The sequence below is a fragment of the Anomalospiza imberbis genome, chromosome 28 (assembly GCF_031753505.1).
Source record: "Anomalospiza imberbis isolate Cuckoo-Finch-1a 21T00152 chromosome 28, ASM3175350v1, whole genome shotgun sequence".
Classification (NCBI taxonomy): domain Eukaryota; kingdom Metazoa; phylum Chordata; class Aves; order Passeriformes; family Viduidae; genus Anomalospiza; species Anomalospiza imberbis.
The window spans coordinates 2,136,400-2,153,500 of record NC_089708.1 but is presented as its reverse complement, the minus strand read 5'-3'; the positions used below and the strand labels follow the sequence as shown (position 1 = coordinate 2,153,500).

Genomic DNA, 17,101 nt, shown 5'->3' with positions numbered 1-17,101 from the left:
AAGCGGGAGGCGGGGGGGGCCGTGATTGGCCGTGGTGGCGGATGGGCGGGGCGTAGCCGTGAGGGGAGGGTGCGCTGTGGCGCCGCCGCTGAGGGGGACGCGGCCGGGCGGCTCGTAAGTGTCACCGGGAGCGGCGAGCACCGTGCGCAGCGGGCCAGGCGGCGGCGGGTGTGTGCCTGAGGGAGGACAGGTGTGCTCACCCCGCGGTTTATGCCACGGGGAAAGCTGGTGGGGGGAAGAAAGGGGAGATTTAGCAGTTGCTGTTGCCGGAGGGGTTTTTAGTCGCTGCTGGATGGTGGCACGGCTGGGACTCCCGGGGTGTCACCTCCGCGTGTCCCGCGGCCCCCGGGGAGAACGGGTGCGCCCCTCAAAGCTCGCAGTCGCCCCTTGCGCAAGGTGTGCCCCCTGCTGTCACCCCCGGTGAAGCAGGGCAAGCTGCGGTCACACCTGGAGATGGAGATTCCATGGGCAAAGGGGCTGTTTTCCCTGCAGGGTCCCTGAAGCAGCCCCAAATTGTCCCCAGAGCAGCCCCGAATTGTCCCCAAAGCAGCCCTAAAATGTTCCCGAAGCAGCCCCAAACTGACGCCAAACCAGCCCCAAACTGTCCCCAATGCAGCCCTAAATTGTCCCCAAACCAGCCCCAAACTGATGCCAAACCAGCCCCAAATTGTCCCCAGATCAGCCCCAAACTGAACCCAAACCAGCCCCAACTTGTGCCCAAAGCAGCCCCAAATTGTCCCCAGATCAGCCCCAAACTGACCCCAAACCAGCCCTAAATTGTCCCCAAACCAGCCCCAAACTGTCCCCAGTGCAGCCCCAACTTGTCCCCAGAGCAGCCCCAAACTGACCCCAAACCAGCCCTAAACTGTCCCCAAACCAGCCCCAAACTGATGCCAAACCAGCCCCAAATTGTCACCGAAGCAGCCCCAAACTGTGCCCACATCAGCCCCAAACTGTGCCCAGATCAGCCCCAATTTGTCCCCAGATCAGCCCCAAACTGTGCCCAGATCAGCCCCAATTTGTCCCCAGATCAGCCCCAAACTGTGCCCAGATCAGCCCCAATTTGTCCCCAGATCAGCCCCAAACTGTGCCCAGATCAGCCCCAATTTGTGCCCAGATCAGCCCCAATTTGTCCCCAGATCAGCCCCAACTTGTCCCCAGATCAGCCCCAAACTGTCCCCAGATCAGCCCCAACTTGTCCCCAGATCAGCCCCAAATTGTCCCCAGATCAGTCCCAAACTGTGCCTAGATCAGCCCCAAATTGTCCCCGAAGCAGCCCCAACTTGTCCCCAGATCAGCCCCAATTTGTCCCCAGATCAGCCCCAAATTGTCCCCAGATCAGCCCCAAATTGTCCCCGAAGCAGCACAAGGGGGCTGCGCTCAGCTCCTGTGCTGCTGATGCAGGGGAGCTGCCCAGAACAGGCTTTATTTGGGGTTTTGTGGGGAGTCCTGGGGGTGTCTCTGTGCACACAGTCCCCTGTCCCCTCCTGTGGAGCCACAGCCACTCCCCTGCCCTCGCTGTGGGGGAAAAAACCTCGTGTGGAAGGGCTTGGGAAAACTTCCTGCGTTCCTTTCTTTTGAGAAGAAGGGATCCACAGCATCCCCATCCCTCCCTGCACATCCCACTCCCTGTGTGGGGGAGGAACGAGCTCCCCTCGTGTCCCTGCTCCCCAAAAACGCTTCTCTCCCTTCATGTTTTCCATGATTCCACCACGAAACCGCCCCAAGCCGGGTGAATTTGGTGCTCTCCAGGAGAAGGAGGCAAAGTCTTTGTGGCCCAGGGAGCAGCCCTGACTTTTATTTCGTTCCTCTCTAAAGGATTATTTGGAATTCGACCTTGCAGGGAAGGAGGTGTTGCATGAACTCAAATCAAGGGATCATTCCCATGATACTGCAGGGCAATTTATTGCCATGTGGAGACTTGGGAAGGAGGAAAACCATCCTCAGAGCCTGGAAAAAGCAGGGAAATAAAGCGTTGGGTTTGGAAATGAGCACACACGAGGTGAGAAAATCCAGGTGTGGTCACATCCTGGGTACCTGGAGAGGTGCTGGGGGCAGCACGAGCTGTTCTCCTTCCTCCTTGCCTTACTTGTGCTGGGAATTCTCTGTTCCCCGTGGGAACACGCAGCTGCTGGAGAAAATAACAATAAATGACATTGTCACGCATGGGACTCACTCTTGATTGATTTTGGGGACCTGGCAGCATTTCCTGCACTTGGCAAAACACTTCTCCAGGATGTGGGAGAGCTGGAGGTGACAGCCAGCTGCTGTCCCAGCCACCCCCCATCCCTGAGACCGGGAAACTCAACCTGTGCAAAGCTGAGAGCATAACACCCTTCCACAACACAGAATTTAACCCAGGAATTGCTTAAATCTCCCCTTCTTGTCCTCTGGGAGAAGCCACGGGATTATCACACCTTTCTTTCCTTGGAGAGAGACCAAACCTGTGCTGCTGGCAGGCTTTGGCACTGTGTTTTCCACATGAAATGACATTTAAAGCTGGAGAGCCACATCCACACCCGTAATTCCAGCAGGAACCGTGATCCCCAGACCACACCGGGTACAGGAACTTCCCTTTCTGTGATCCAAGGAAATAAAACTGGCAGGGACACATTTCCCAGGATTGCTCCACAGGGTTTATCGAGGTTTTCCTCTCCTTGAGCAAGAACTTTAATCTCCTTGCCGTGCCTCTGGCAGGGCAGGGAAGGGGAATTAGAGTCACCTTAATGAGCGCTTTCTCCTGCTCTCTCAGGTGTTGCTCCCTGATAATGACCTGGGGCTGGCTGGAATTCTGCTTCCAGGTTATATTTTAACCCTGGAGCGGTGCCATGAAGAATCCTTCTGCTCCAAAGCTCAGGTGCCACAGCAGGGGCTCAGCCTGAGGGGTTTCCCTGAGTTCCTGGGGATGGAATGGATGGGATTAGCCATGATTTCTGCCCGGGAAATGGGGCAGACAGGTGTGGGAAACAAATTTCTAGAAAATGTTTAAAGTTTGATAGAAGATTCACATCATATGCATAGGTTGTGGCCAGCAGCAGGAAAAGGAGCAGCCTGGGGTGGATTTCTGGGGTGATTTCTGCCATCCCTGGGCAAAAGGATCTCAGCTTCCCTGAAAAAGCTCCCTTTGAGACCAGGCTTGGGCAGGATTCCCTCGCTCCGCCCTTCCCACCCTCTGCTCCCTGCATCCCATCCTGGAGCTCCCCAGGCTTGGGGGTCCCTGGGTGCTCCACGAGCCCCAGATTCAATGGGAGCAGGGAAACAGGGAAAGGCAGAGCTAAAACCACGTTTGGGCTGCAGCAGCCTCAGCCTGGGAGTGTCCAGGACCACGTTGGATGGGCTTGGAGTGACCTGGGATAGTGAGAGGGGTCCCAGGGGTGGCACTGGGTGGGAGTTAAGGTCCCTTCCCACCCAAACCATTCCAGGGTTTTGTTTTCCCATCCCTCTGCAGGTGCTTCAGGAACAGCCCTGGGAATTTGCTGGGCAGGAGAGCCTGAGTGCCAGGACCCAGGGAATGACTTCCACTGCCAGAGAGCAGGGTTAGGTGGGGGATTGGGAAGGAATTCCTGCCTGGGAGGGTGGGGACGGGCTGGGATGGAATTCCCAGAGCAGCTGTGGCTGCCCCCGGATCCCTGGCAGTGCCCAAGGCCAGGCTGGAGCAGCCCGGGACAGTGGGATGTGTTCCTGCCATGGCAGGGGTGGCACTGGATGGGCTCTAAACTCCTTCCAACCCAAACCATTCCATGAATCCACAACTTTATGATCCACACCCCAGCAAGTCGCAGCAGAATCCCCAAAGTTCACCCTCATTCCCCCTGTGCCAGCAGCCAAATAAATGCAGGAATCATCCCCAGACCCAAGGCGGGCCCAGCACCTCCCTGCTGCAGCCCGGAGCAGCTGGGGGACAGCAGGAGCAGAGCCCAGTGCCAGGAATCCCAGGAGAAAGGAGGAATCAGCAGGCAGTGGAGGGCTCCTGGTGGGCTGGGGCTGCACCCACAGCCCCTGCAGCACCTCCCAGCTGATAAGGAGAACCTGGAGCTCCTTATCCAAGCCCTCGCCACGCAGGAGGTGCCAGCCCCAGAAGCTGCAGCCAGGTTGATAAGGCAGCAGTGCCCAGCTGGGAGGTGGGCACCCAAACTGGGGTTTATCTCCTGCATCCAGGGGTTTGTATTTACATTTTTTTCACTGTGCAAATCTCCAGCTTCTCTAACAGCTGAGCTCCACCTGGCTCGGAGGGTTTATCCTTCCCACCACCAGCACAGGGCTGCCCCGGCCGCTGCCAAAGCCACGGAGCAGCAAACTCGAAGTTATTTTGTTAAAAAAAATATTTTAAAAAATTTAAAAATTGGCGTGTTCAGCATCAGATATTAGTAGTTTTCTTCCCTGGCATGGAATTCCCAGAGGAGCTGTGGCTGCTCCATCCCTGGAATTGTCCAAGGACATCTTGGAGCACCCTGGGATAGTGGAACCCTGCCCATGGATGATTTTAATGTCTTTCCCAACCCAAACCATTCCATGATTTTTAATGTGGAAAGGAAAAGGCCCCAGTTTATGGCATTTTATAAAGGTTTTATAAGAGGGATCAGAGCAAATATAAATGGTTGATTTGTTTTTAATCTTATTTGCAGCACAGCCAGCTGGAATTTTATGTCCTCACAGCTTTTTTTAGCACGTTTGGGTGCCAGATCCTCATCGGAAAGACAGGTTCCATGTGGGAATCAATTCCCCATCCCACAGGACGTGGACCAGCCCTCTCCCACCACATCTCAGCCCCATCCTTCCTTAGAAACACCCAAAATGCCCCAAAATACAAATTTAACTCCGAGTCTGCACCTCTTTCCCAGCCCCATCCTGAGCTCCAAGGCAGTGCCAGCCTCAGGAGATCCCTGGATTCCAGCCTGGATTCTCCTGGGAATGGAGGGCCACAGGGAGATTCATCTGCTTGGAAACCTGACGTGTCCCAGTTAATTTTTTATCTTCACATTTGCAAACTCCAGGAATACAAACAAACAATTCTGTTTTGTCTTCGGGGTGACCTGACCCACTTTGGAAGCAGCAGCCCCTGGTCTGAAGCTTCCATGAGGTGCTGCTGTTGGGATCAATGCTGGAAAATCACAGAAAACAGGAATTCCTGCTCTGCTACCAGCTCAGGGTAGGGATTAATGCACTTTTTAGCCCCCAAAAAAAGTGGTGGAGCCCATCAGAATGAAACAATTTGAACGTGTAGGCAGAGCAGGATCATTCCCAGCTTTAACCACATTCCCTGAACTTTCTCACCAGAGGCAGAATCACCAGCAAAGAAAATTGGAGAGAATTGAGCCCTGCTGGTTCTCCAGGGGGTTATTCCAGCCCCAAACCATCCCAAAATGGGAAAAAGCAGTGCTGGAGCTCCACCAGAGCCAGGCAGGGAGCTCCAGCCCCTCTGACTTTGTGCAGCTTTGAGGGAAAGGTGTGGACTCTGGAATGTGGCTGCTGGTGTTGGGATTGGTGCTGGAAAATCATGGAAAACGGGAATTCCTGCTCTGCTACAAGCTCAGAGCAGGGATTAATGGGGTTCTTTGCCCCAAAAAGTGGTGGAGCCCATCAGAAGGAAACAATTTGACCGTGCAGGCAGAGCAGGATCATTCCCAGCTTTAACCACATTCCTGAACTTTCTCCTTTTTGCCTGAGTCACCGAGGGATCGGTTTCACAGCCGGGATTTTGTGTAACGTCACCACAGCGTCACCAGCAAAGAAATCAGAAAGAACCGAGCCCTGCTGGTTCTCCAGGGGGTTATTCCAGCCCAAACCATCCCAAGATGGGAAAAGGCAGCGCTGGATCTTCCCCCGAGCCAGGCAGGGAGCTCCAGCCCCCCTGAGTTTAAGGTGTGACTCCCGGAATTTCCTTTCAGTGCTCACATAACCTGACCTAATTCCCCCTCCCCGAGCGGGCGCAGGGAGAGGCAGAGCCCGCCGTGTGTAATTAAAGCTCCTTTGGGATTATTTCCTGCACCGAAGTTGTTGGTTTGTTGTTTTGGTTTTTTTTTTTTCTTTTCCCAACTCGCCTTTCTGGTTTGGAGCCCTGGGGGAACAATGGGAGGGCGCAGCTGGAGGTGATTTCGGGAGGGACCGGTGGCACCGGGCAGAGGAGGCTGCGAGGAGCCCTCGGGGCTGGAGCTCCTTGGTTTGTCCTGGCTTTATTTCCAGCACTCAGCAAAATTAGAGCCAGAAAGGAGGGGAAAAGCCTGGCTTGGGATGAAGGGAAGGGAAGGGAAGGGAAGGGAAGGGAAGGGAAGGGAAGGGAAGGGAAGGGAAGGGAAGGGAAGGGAAGGGAAGGGAAGGGAAGGGAAGGGAAGGGAAGGGAAGGGAAGGGGAAAGGGAAAAGTCTGGGGAGATCTCAGGGCACTTCCCCAGAGCCTAAAGGAGCTCCAGGAGAGCTGGAGAGGGACTTGGGACAAAGGATGGAGGGATGGGACACAGGGAAAGGCTTCCCACTGCCAGAGGGATGTTGGGAAGGAATTCCTGGCTGGGACGATTGAGGGGCTGGGATGGAATTCCCAGAGAAGCTGCGGCTGCCCCTGGATCCCTGGCAAAGTCCAAGGCCAGGCTGGACAGGGCTTGGAGCAGCCTGGGACAGTGGGAGCTGTCAGGATTGGCTTTAAGCTCCTTCCAACCCAAACCATTCCAGGATCCTGTTCTGCCCTGACCCCTCGCATGGCCTCGGTCACGCTGGTCAATTCTGATGGGTTTCACCACTTCAGGGCAAATAAACGCGTTTAAAATGGGATTAAAAACAGTGAAGAGAAAAGGCTGGAATGAGGCCTCTGATGCACTCTGAGCCTTCTGCCAGAGCACAAGCAGAGAAAAAATCCCTTTTATTCACCCCAAAGCCAGCGCAGCTTCGGGAGCTCGGGCTGTTAAAAACGGGACCACGCTCCCGGCACTAGAAGTGATTTCAGCATTTATTATAATAAAAGAAATGCCTAAAGCAAGGGGGCCCGCGGGCCGAGCAGGAGCGTTCCCGTCGCGGATGCTGCAGCGCCGGCGCTGGGTCTCCTGAGCAGCGATGTCCCCTACGTTCCAGGTGGAGCAGCACAGTTTCACTGGGTCAGATGCCCCTTTTTAGCCTGTTTTGTGTCCCTTTGGATCGGTTTCTTTTTGGATCCTTCATTTGCATGAAGGTTTAAGGCGCTTGATCGGCCCGTTGCAGTTCTGTGCGGGCCGGCTCGTTTGGCTGGGGGTGGTGCGCTTTACTTCGGTGTAGTACGGTACGTCGAGTACCGTATTTCTGACAACCGCCCCTGTAAACCCGATAATAACCAGACTAACAGAGCGAGCTTAACAGCTATCAGCTATTTTACAACCGTTCGAACCTCTTTTTTTAACAGGGCCACCCCCTCCAGCTTTGAAACGGGAACGTCTAAACGAACAAACGCAGAAATGCCGGGAGGAAAATCCCTCTGGGAGCCCTTCCCAGCCGCATCCCCTGCAGCCCCGGCCGCTGCCCCCAGCAGCAGCGCCGGCCCCGGCCGCTCCTATCGGCGCTCCCGGCCCCGAGAGAGGGACCCCCACCCACCCCACACCTTGAGGGGCACAGGAGTGACCTGGCCCCGTCCCAGGGGTGATTCCTCCTTGGAGAAATCCCAGTTCCCAAACGCTGCTCCTCCATCCCGGTGGTCCCCAGCACGGATTGGCCCCGGCTTCTCCCAAATTGCGCTGAGGGGGATTTGGATGCTTGGAAAACTCTTCCTGCCGCGCTCCAAGGCGGGATTCCAGCAGGATTCCAGCCGGCGGGATGGTTTAGTGCCTCTGAATGGAATCATTCCCAACATCCCGCAGGTTTCCATCCCCTGAATCCCAAATCGGGCTTTTCCACCCCGTCCCTGGGAGCGCGGGCAGCCTCCGTGCCGTGTCGCCCGCAGGCTCTGCCCGCCGGGCTGCAGCAGCTCCTCTGCACTCCTCCCTTTCCCCGGGATTTCTGACCCCCAGCCCGGGATTTCTGACCTCCACCCCGGGATTTCTCATCTCCATCCCGGGATTTCTGACCCCCAGCCCGCGATTTCTGACCTCCACCCGGGATTTCTGACCTCCACCCCGGGATTTCTGACCCCCATCCCGGGATTTCTGACCTCCACCCCGGGATTTCTCATCTCCATCCCGGGATTTCTCATCTCCAGCCCGGGATTTCTGACCCCCAGCCCGGGATTTCTGATCCCCATCCCGAGATTTCTGATCCCCATCCCGGGATTTCTGATCCCCATCCCGGGATTTCTGATCCCCATCCCGGGATTTCTGACCCCATCCCGGGATTTCTGATCCTCATCCCGGGATTTCTGATCCCCATCCCGGGATTTCTGACCCCCAGCCCGGGATTTCTGATCCCCAGCCCGGGATTTCTGATCCCCAGCCCGGGATTTCTGATCCCCATCCCGGGATTTCTGATCCCCATCCCGGCCTCAGCCGCGCCTGGGCAGCACTCCCAGAGAAACCTCTGCCTTTCCCTTTTTCCTTTCTTTCCCCTTTCCTTATTCCTTTTCCTTTCCTTATTCCTTTTCTTTTTCCTTTCGTTATTCCATTCCCCGTTCCCTTCTCTTTTCTACTTTCCTTTTGCCTTTCCTTATTCCTCTCCCCTTTCCTTTTTCCTTCTTCTTATCCTTATTCCTTTCTCCTTTCCTTATTCCTTTTATTTTTTCTTTCCTTATTCCATTCCCTGCTCCCTTCTCTTTTCCCCTTTCCTTTTTCCTTTCCCCTTCCCTTTTCTTTTCCTTATCCCTTTCCCTTTCCCTTATTCCTTTTCTTTTTCTTTTCCTTATTCCGTTCCCTTTTACTTCTGTTTTTCCTTCTGTTTTTCCTTTTCCTTTCCCCTTTCTTCTCCTTATTCCTTTCCCCTTCATCCTTCTGTTTTTCCTTTCCCCTCTCTTTTCTTTTCCTTATTCTTTCCCCTTTTCATGATTCCTTTTCTTTTTCCTTTCCTTATTCCTTATTCTGTTCCCCTTTCCCTTCTCTTTTCAACTTTCCTTTCCCCTTTCCTTTTCCTTTTTCCCTTATTCCGTTCCCTTTTCCCTTCCTTTTCCCTTATTCTTTCCCTCTTTCCTTATTCTTTTCCCCCTTCCCTTATTCCTTTTTCCCTTCCCTCATTCCCTCCTCTCCCCTGGGGATAATTTCTCACCCCAAATCCCCTCTCGGGATGGATTCCACCCTGCAAATCCCCGACTTTATTTCCTTTATTTCCACCTCATCCTGGCCGGGAGAAACTTTCCCATTTCTCCAGAGGCACAGGCGGTGCTGCCGCTCAGTGGCAAAACACAGGAGAATTCCCCTTTTCCCATGGAATTTCCTCCCCTTCCTTGTTTTCTTAAAATAAAAATTAATATATTTATTCTTTATATCGTAAATATTGAGATATTTGTTAGAGCTGCCCCAACCACTGGATATTTATAATCATATAATTGAAAATATTGGCAGAGTGATAGCTGTAAATTGAATTTATTCCAAAATATTGGCGCATTTATAGCGATAAATTTTAAACATTTCGAAATACTGGCACATTCATAGCTATAAATTGAATATAGTCGAAAATATTGGCACATGTATGAGTTTTTTTCAAAATATTGACACAGTAATAGCTATACATTTTATATATTTCTCAAATTTGGCATATTTATAGCCATAAATTTTATATATTTCAAAATATTGACGCATTTATAAGTATAAATTTTATACATTTCAAAATATTAACACATTTGTAGCCATACATTTAATATATTTCAAAATATAGTCACGTTTTTAGCAGTAAGTTTTATATATCTCAAAATACTGACACAGTAATAGCTATACACTTTATATGTTTCTCAATTTTGGCATATTTATCGCCATAAATTCCTATTTCTGCCGTTAGGCGCTGTTTTTATAGCGATTTTTGGCTGGTTTTACCGGCTCCTCCTGGCCACGCCCCCTCCGCACTGACCACGCCCACAAAGCCACGCCCCCGGGGAATCCCTTCTCGGCCCCGCCGTGACGTCAGCACGCTCTGCGTCACGTCCGGCGGCGCACCCGGAAGTGGCGTGGGGCCGGTTGCCATGGGGCGGCCCGGGAGGTGAAGTGGGAATGGGAATGGACCGGGACCGAGAATGGGACCGGGACCGGGAATGGGGCCGGGATCGGGACCCGCAATGGGACCGGGATCGGGAATGGGACCGGGACCGGGAATGGGACCGGGACCGAGAATGGGACCGGGATTGGGAATGGGACCGGGACCGAGAATGGGACCGGGACCGAGAATGGGACTGGGACCGGGAATGGGGCCGGGATCGGGACCCGCAATGGGACCGGGACCGAGAATGGGACTGGGACCGGGAATGGGACCGGGATCGGGACCAGCAATGAGACCGGGATCGGGAATGGGACCGGGATCGGGAATGGGACCGGGATCGGGACCCGCAATGGGACCGGGACCGAGAATGGGACCGGGATCGGGAATGGGACCGGGACCGAGAATGGCACTGGGACCGGGAATGGGACCGGGATCGGGACCCGCAATGGGACCGGGACCGAGAATGGAATCGGAAACGGGAATGAGAATGGGACCGGGAATGGGACCGAGACCGGGACCCGCAATGGGACCGGGACCGAGAATAGGACCGGGATCGGGAATGGGACCGGGACCGAGAATGGGACTGGGACCGGGAATGGGGCCGGGATCGGGACCCGCAATGGGACCGGGATCGGGAATGGGACCGGGACCGGGAATGGGACCGGGACCGAGAATGGGACCGGGATTGGGAATGGGACCGGGACCGAGAATGGGACCGGGACCGAGAATGGGACTGGGACCGGGAATGGGGCCGGGATCGGGACCCGCAATGGGACCGGGACCGAGAATGGGACTGGGACCGGGAATGGGACCGGGATCGGGACCAGCAATGAGACCGGGATCGGGAATGGGACCGGGATCGGGAATGGGACCGGGATCGGGACCCGCAATGGGACCGGGACCGAGAATGGGACCGGGATCGGGAATGGGACCGGGACCGAGAATGGCACTGGGACCGGGAATGGGACCGGGATCGGGACCCGCAATGGGACCGGGACCGAGAATGGAATCGGAAACGGGAATGAGAATGGGACCGGGAATGGGACCGAGACCGGGACCCGCAATGGGACCGGGACCGAGAATAGGACCGGGATCGGGAATGGGACCGGGACCGAGAATGGGACTGGGACCGGGAATGGGGCCGGGATCGGGACCCGCAATGGGACCGGGACCGAGAATGGAATCGGAAACGGGAATGGGACCGGGACCGAGAATGGGACCGGGATCGGGAATGGGACCGGGATCGGGAATGGGGCCGGGATCGGGAATGGGACCGGGATCGGGACCCGCAATGGGACCGGGACCGAGAATAGGACCGGGATCGGGAATGGGGCCGGGATCGGGAATGGGACCGGGATCGGGAATGGGACCGGGATCGGGAATGGGGCTGGGACTGGGATCGGGATCGGGATCAGGATCGGGAATGGGGCCGAGACCGGGACCCGGAATGGGACCGGGACCGAGAATGGGACCGGGATCGGGAATGGGGCCGGGACTGGGATCGGGATCAGGATAGGGAATGGGGCCGAGACCGGGACCCGGAATGGGACCGGGACCGAGAATGGGACCGGGATCGGGAATGGGGCCGAGACCGGGAATGGGACCAGGATCGGGATCAGGATTGGGAATGGGGCCGAGACCGGGACCCGGAATGGGACCATACCCATTCCCGGAATGGGAATGGGACCGGGATCGGGAATGGGGCCGGGACTGGGATCGGGATCAGGATCGGGAATGGGGCCGAGACCGGGACCGAGAATAGGACCGGGATCGGGAATGGGATCGGGAATGGCGTCGCCGGGGGGCCGCGGGGTTTGGGGGAGCCGAGCCGGGCCCTGCGGGATGCTGGCGGTGGGGACGGACGGGAGGCCTGGACCAGCTCGTTCCGCTCCGCGTCCCTTCCCCGTCCCTGCCTCCATCCCCTTCCCTCATCCCGTTCTCTCATCCCGATCCCTCCATGCCGTTCCCTCATCCCCTTCCCTCATCCTGATCCCTCCATCCCGTTCCCTCATCCCCTTCCTTCATCCCATTCTCTCATCCCCTTCCCTCATCCCGTTCTCTCATCCCGATCCCTCCATCCCGTTCCTTCATCCCCTTCCCTCATCCCGATCCCTCCATCCCGTTCCCTCATCCCCTTCCCTCATCCCGATCCCTCCATCCCGTTCCCTCATCCCCTTCCCTCATCCCGATCCCTCCATCCCGTTCCCTCATCCCCTTCCCTCATCCCGATCCCTCCATCCCGTTCCCTCATCCCCTTCCCTCATCCCGATCTCTCCATCCCGTTCCCTCATCCCCTTCCTTCATCCCATTCTCTCATCCCGTTCTCTCATCCCGTTCCCTCATCCTGTTCCCTCATCCCCTTCCCTCATCCTGTTCTCTCATCCCGATCCCTCCATCCCCTTCCCTCATCCCCTTCCCTCATCCCCTTCCCTCATCCCCTTCCCTCATCCCCTTCCCTCATCCTCTTACCTCATCCCGATCTCTCCATCCCGTTTTCTCATCCCAATCCCTCCATCCCCTTCCCTCATCCCTTCCCTCATCCCGTTCCCTCATCCCGTTCCCTCCATCCCGTTCTCTCATCCCCTTCCCTCATCCCCTTCCCTCATCCCTTCCCTCATCCCGTTCCCTCATCCCGTTCCCTCATCCCCTTCCCTCATCCCCTTCCCTCATCCCTTCCCTCATCCCTTCCCTCATCCCTTCCCTCATCCCTTCCCTCATCCCGTTCCCTCATCCCGTTCCCTCATCCCGTTCCCTCATCCCGTTCTCTCATCCCGATCCCTCCATCCCGATCCCCTATCACGTTCCCCCATCCCTTTCCCTCATCCCGTTGTTCCTTCATCCCGATTCCTCCATCCCAATCTCTCCATCCCGTTCTCTCCATCCCGTTTTTCCCCATCCCATTCCCCCATCCCGGTGTTCGCTGTCGCGCTCATCGCGCTGCTGGCACCCGGGCCGGGATCTTCCCTCAGCCCCGGCTGCGTCCTGAGGTGCAATTCCAGCATTTCCTTGTTTCTTCTGGAATTTTGCTGGTGTTTCATCCTGGCGGGGGTCCCAGAATCCCGGAGTGCTTTGAGTGGGAAGGACCTGAAATCCCATCCACTTCCACCCCCACACCTCCCACTGTCCCGGGCTGCTCCAGCCTGGCCTTGGGCACTGCCAGGGATCCAGGGCAGCCCCAGCCGCTCTGGGAATTCACGCCCAGCCCCTCCCCACCGTGCCCGAGGTGATTCGGTGCTTCCATCCCCTCTGTATTCCCGTTTTCCTTTGGATTCCTGCACTCCTTACCCGGGAAAGCCCCAGCGGTGCTGAGGGAAGGGAAGGGAAGGGAAGGGAAGGGAAGGGAAGGGAAGGGAAGGGAAGGGAAGGGAAGGGAAGGGAAGGGAAGGGAAGGGAAGGGAAGGGAAGGGTCCGATCCCAGGGTGTTCCTCGGGGATCTCCCTGTGCTCTGCAGGGATTCAGCTCCCTTGGTTTTCCCTCAGGAGCAGAGCAGGGATGGCTCAGGGGAGGTCGGATGTCCCTGGGCCCTCCGAGGTCACCGGCTGAGGCTGCACAGCTCCTGCTGCTGCCCCGATCCCAAAATGGGCAGGTAAGGATCCCAGAGGAACTGTGGGATAAACTGGGAAGGCTTTGGCGGGAAGGACAGGGAACCTAATCAGGAATTCCAGCATGGGAATGGTGTCCTGAGTCCTCTCAATCCAGAGCAGAATCCTGGAATGGGTTGGGTTGGAAGGGGCCTTAAGGATCATCCCACGCCTGCCATGGCAGGGACCCCTCCCACTGTCCCAGGGGGCTCCAGCCTGGCCTTGGGCACTGCCAGGGATCCAGGGGCAGCCCCAGCTGCTCTGGGAATTCCATCCCAGCCCCTCCCCACCCTCCCAGCCAGGAATTCCTGCCCAATATCCCACCTAACCCTGCTCTCTGGCAGTGGAAGCCATTCCCTGTGTCCTGTCCCTCCATCCCTTGTCCTTAGTCCCTCTCCAGCTCTCCTGGAGCCCCTTCAGGCCCTGGGGAAGTGCCCAGATTTCTGCAGGATCATCCCCCAATTTCCATTCCCTGAATCCCAACCCAGGCTTTTCCCTCCTTCCTGGCTTTAATTTTCCTGAGACTTTGAAGGAAAGCCAGGAGATAAAAAGGAGCTCCAGCCTCAAACCCAGCAAATCCCATGGGATCCTTCCATCCTCCTCAGCCCAGGCCACTCCCAGGGATGGGGCAGGAGTGGGAATTCCATCCCAGCCCCTCCCCACCCTCCAGGGAGGAATTTTCCCTGCGTTTCGCACCAAATCCATCACTCAATCCGCTCGTTTCTCCCTTGGGGTTCCAGGATCAGCATCTCCTGCCTGCTCCCGGCCTCGTGGCACTTCAGCCTCTCGCCCGTGGGGTGTCCGCGGGTCCTGAACGCGTCCCTGCGGCAGCTGCTGCTGCTGGCGGCGGCGGCGGCGGCGCTGCTGCTCTGCTCGCTGCTGCTGGTCCGCGGCAAGCACCGGGACAGCGGGAGGTTCCAGAGGTGAGGGGAGAGGGAATTCCATGGGCAACAGGGAATGGAGCCTGGGGAAATGCGGCTCTGCTCGCTGCTGCTGGTCCGCGGCAAGCACCGGGACAGCGGGAGGTTCCAGAGGTGAGGGGAGAGGGAATTCCATGGGGAACAGGGAATGGAGCCTGGGGAAATGCTGCTCTGCTCGCTGCTGCTGGTCCGCGGCAAGCACCGGGACAGCGGGAGGTTCCAGAGGTGAGGGGAGAGGGAATTCCATGGGGAACAGGGAATGGAGCCTGGGGAAATGCTGCTCTGCTCGCTGCTGCTGGTCCGCGGCAAGCACCGGGACAGCAGGAGGTTCCAGAGGTGAGGGGAGAGGGAATTCCATGGGCAACAGGGAATGGGGAATGCTCTGCTCCCTGCTCTTGATCCCACCGGGCCCAGGACAACGGGAGATTCCACCGGTGAGAGGGAGGGAATTCCATGGGAGACAGGGAATGGAGTCTGGGGGAAAGGAGGAAAGAATTCCATGGGAAAGAGGGAAAGGGGAAATGTTGCTCTGCTCCTGATCCCACTGGGCCCGGGACAATGGGAGATTCCACAGGTGAGAGGGAGGGAATCCATGGGAAACAGGGAATGGGGAATGCTCTGCCCGCTGTTCTGATCTGCAGCTAGCACCAGGACAGCGGGAGGTTCCACAGGTGAGGGGAGAGGGAATTCAATGGGAAACAGGGAATGGAGTCTGGGGGAAAGGAGGAAAGAATTCCATGGTAATCAGGGAATGGGGAAATGCTGCTCTGCTTCCTGTTCCTGATCCGTGACAAGCACTGGGACAACGGGAGATTCCACAGTTGAGAGGGCACGGAATTCCATGGGAAACAGGGAATGGGGAATGCTCTGCTCCTGATCCCACCGGGCCCAGGATAACGGGAGATTCCACCGGTGAGGGGAGAGGGAATTCCATGGGAAACAGGGAATGGAGTCTGGGGGAAAGGAGGAAAGAATTCCATGGGGAACGGGGAATGGGGAAATGTTGCTCTGCTCCTGATCCCACCGGGCCCGGGACAATGGGAGATTCCACAGGTGAGAGGGAGGGAATCCATGGGAAACAGGGAATGGGGAATGCTCTGCCCTCTGTTCTGATCCGCAGCAAGCACCGGGACATCAGGAGGTTCCACAGGTGAGGGGAGAAGGAATTCCATGGGGAACAGGGAATGGAGTCTGGGGGAAAGGAGGAAAGAATTCCATGGTAATCAGGGAATGGGGAATGCTCTGCTCCCTGCTCCTGATCCCACCGGGCCCGGGACAATGGGAGGGGAGAGGGAATTCCATGGGGAACAGGGAATGGGGAATGCTCTGCTCCCTGCTCCTGATCCCACTGGGCCCAGGACAATGGGAGATTCCACAGGTGAGGGGAGAGGGAATTCCATGGGAAACAGGGAATGGAGTCTGGGGGAAAGGAGGAAAGAATTCCATGGGAAACAGGGAAAGGGGAAATGTTGCTCTGCTCCTGATCCCACCGGGCCCAGGACAATGGGAGATTCCACAGGTGAGAGGGAGGGAATCCATGGGAAACAGGGAATGGAGCTCTGTGGGAAAGGAGGAAAGAATTCCATGGGAAAGAGGGAAACGAAGCCTGGGGAAAAGGGGAAATGCTGCTCTGCTCTTGATCTCTGGGAATTACTGAGCCCGGGATGGGAGATTCCGCAGGTGAGACGAGGGAATTCCATGGGAAACAGGGAATTGGAGCTCTGGGGGAAAGGGGGAAAGAATTCCATGGGAAACAGGGAATGGAGCTTTGGGGGAAAGGGGAAATGCTGCTCTGCTCCTGATCCATGGGAAGTACTGAGTCTGGGATGGGAGATGCAAAGGTGAGAGGGGAGGGAATTCCATGAAAAATACGGAAATGGGACTCTGGGAGGAAAGGGGGAAATGGGACTCTGGGAGAAGGAGGAAAAGATTTCCATGGAAAAGAAGGAATTAGAGCTCTGGGGGGAAAAGGGAAAATAAGTCCACGGAAAAGAGGGAAATAGAGTTCTAGGGGGGAAAAGGGAAAATAATTCCATGGAAAAGAGGGAATTAGAGCTTGGGGGAGAGGGGAAACACGCTCAAGTTGTTGGTGATAGAGGAAGTAGCTTTTCCCATCAATCTTTATCCTTACTAAAAGAAAACATTTCCTGCTGTTTTTAGGGAGCTTTTCAGGTGTTTATATTTTATGTCTCTGTAGGAGCTCTCGGGGTGAAAATTCTCCATAATAAACATTTTTTGGGAATTGCTTTTACCATTTGCTGTGGGAATTTGATTCTTGAGGTTGGCACTTCCCTTGGAATTTCCTGTGAAATAGGGACAGGAATTTCCTTCTGCCAGAGGGCAGGGATAGGTGGGATGCTGGGAAGGAATTCCTGGCTGGAATGGAATTCCCAGAGGAGCTGTGGCTGCCCCTGGATCCCTGGGAGTGCCCAAGACCAGCTTGGAGCAGCCTGGGACAGTGGGAGGGGTCCCTGAGAGCGGCACTGGATGGGATTTCAAATCCCACCCAACTCACCCCAAAATTCCTTGAA

At 56.2% G+C, this 17,101-nt stretch overlaps 2 protein-coding genes and 2 long non-coding RNA genes across 5 annotated transcripts in view; 2 read left to right on the top strand and 2 right to left on the bottom strand.

Moving 5' to 3' along the window:
* The first annotated feature begins 88 nt into the window (after window positions 1–88).
* LOC137463331 (uncharacterized) lies at window positions 89–2,166 on the top strand. The gene is made up of 2 exons (XR_010993884.1): window positions 89–190; window positions 1,819–2,166. It is a non-coding gene; the product is annotated as an uncharacterized lncRNA (long non-coding RNA).
* LOC137463330 (uncharacterized) lies at window positions 1,771–2,556 on the bottom strand. 2 transcript variants are annotated; one of them, XR_010993882.1, is made up of 2 exons: window positions 2,418–2,556; window positions 1,771–2,128 (listed from the first exon to the last, which is right to left on the bottom strand). It is a non-coding gene; the product is annotated as an uncharacterized lncRNA (long non-coding RNA). The 2 variants fall into 2 exon arrangements; XR_010993883.1 differs by having other exon boundaries at window positions 1,771–2,131; window positions 2,418–2,549.
* Window positions 2,557–7,143: 4,587 nt separating this feature from the next.
* Window positions 7,144–11,272, bottom strand: LOC137463258 (tetra-peptide repeat homeobox protein 1-like; the record flags this gene model as incomplete). The annotated part of the gene is made up of 2 exons (XM_068174353.1): window positions 7,144–7,277; window positions 9,910–11,272. Coding segments are annotated over 2 exons (1,497 nt in total), but the record flags the coding sequence as incomplete, so codon positions are not given.
* ENTPD4 (ectonucleoside triphosphate diphosphohydrolase 4) overlaps window positions 9,992–17,101 on the top strand; it is a 28,206-nt gene continuing 21,096 nt past the window's right edge. The window contains exons 1-3 of the mRNA XM_068174595.1: window positions 9,992–10,072; window positions 13,549–13,655; window positions 14,391–14,573. Coding sequence (XP_068030696.1) covers window positions 13,648–13,655; window positions 14,391–14,573 — 191 coding nt within the window. The 5' untranslated portion in view covers window positions 9,992–10,072; window positions 13,549–13,647. The remainder of the gene's footprint in view (window positions 10,073–13,548; window positions 13,656–14,390; window positions 14,574–17,101) is intronic.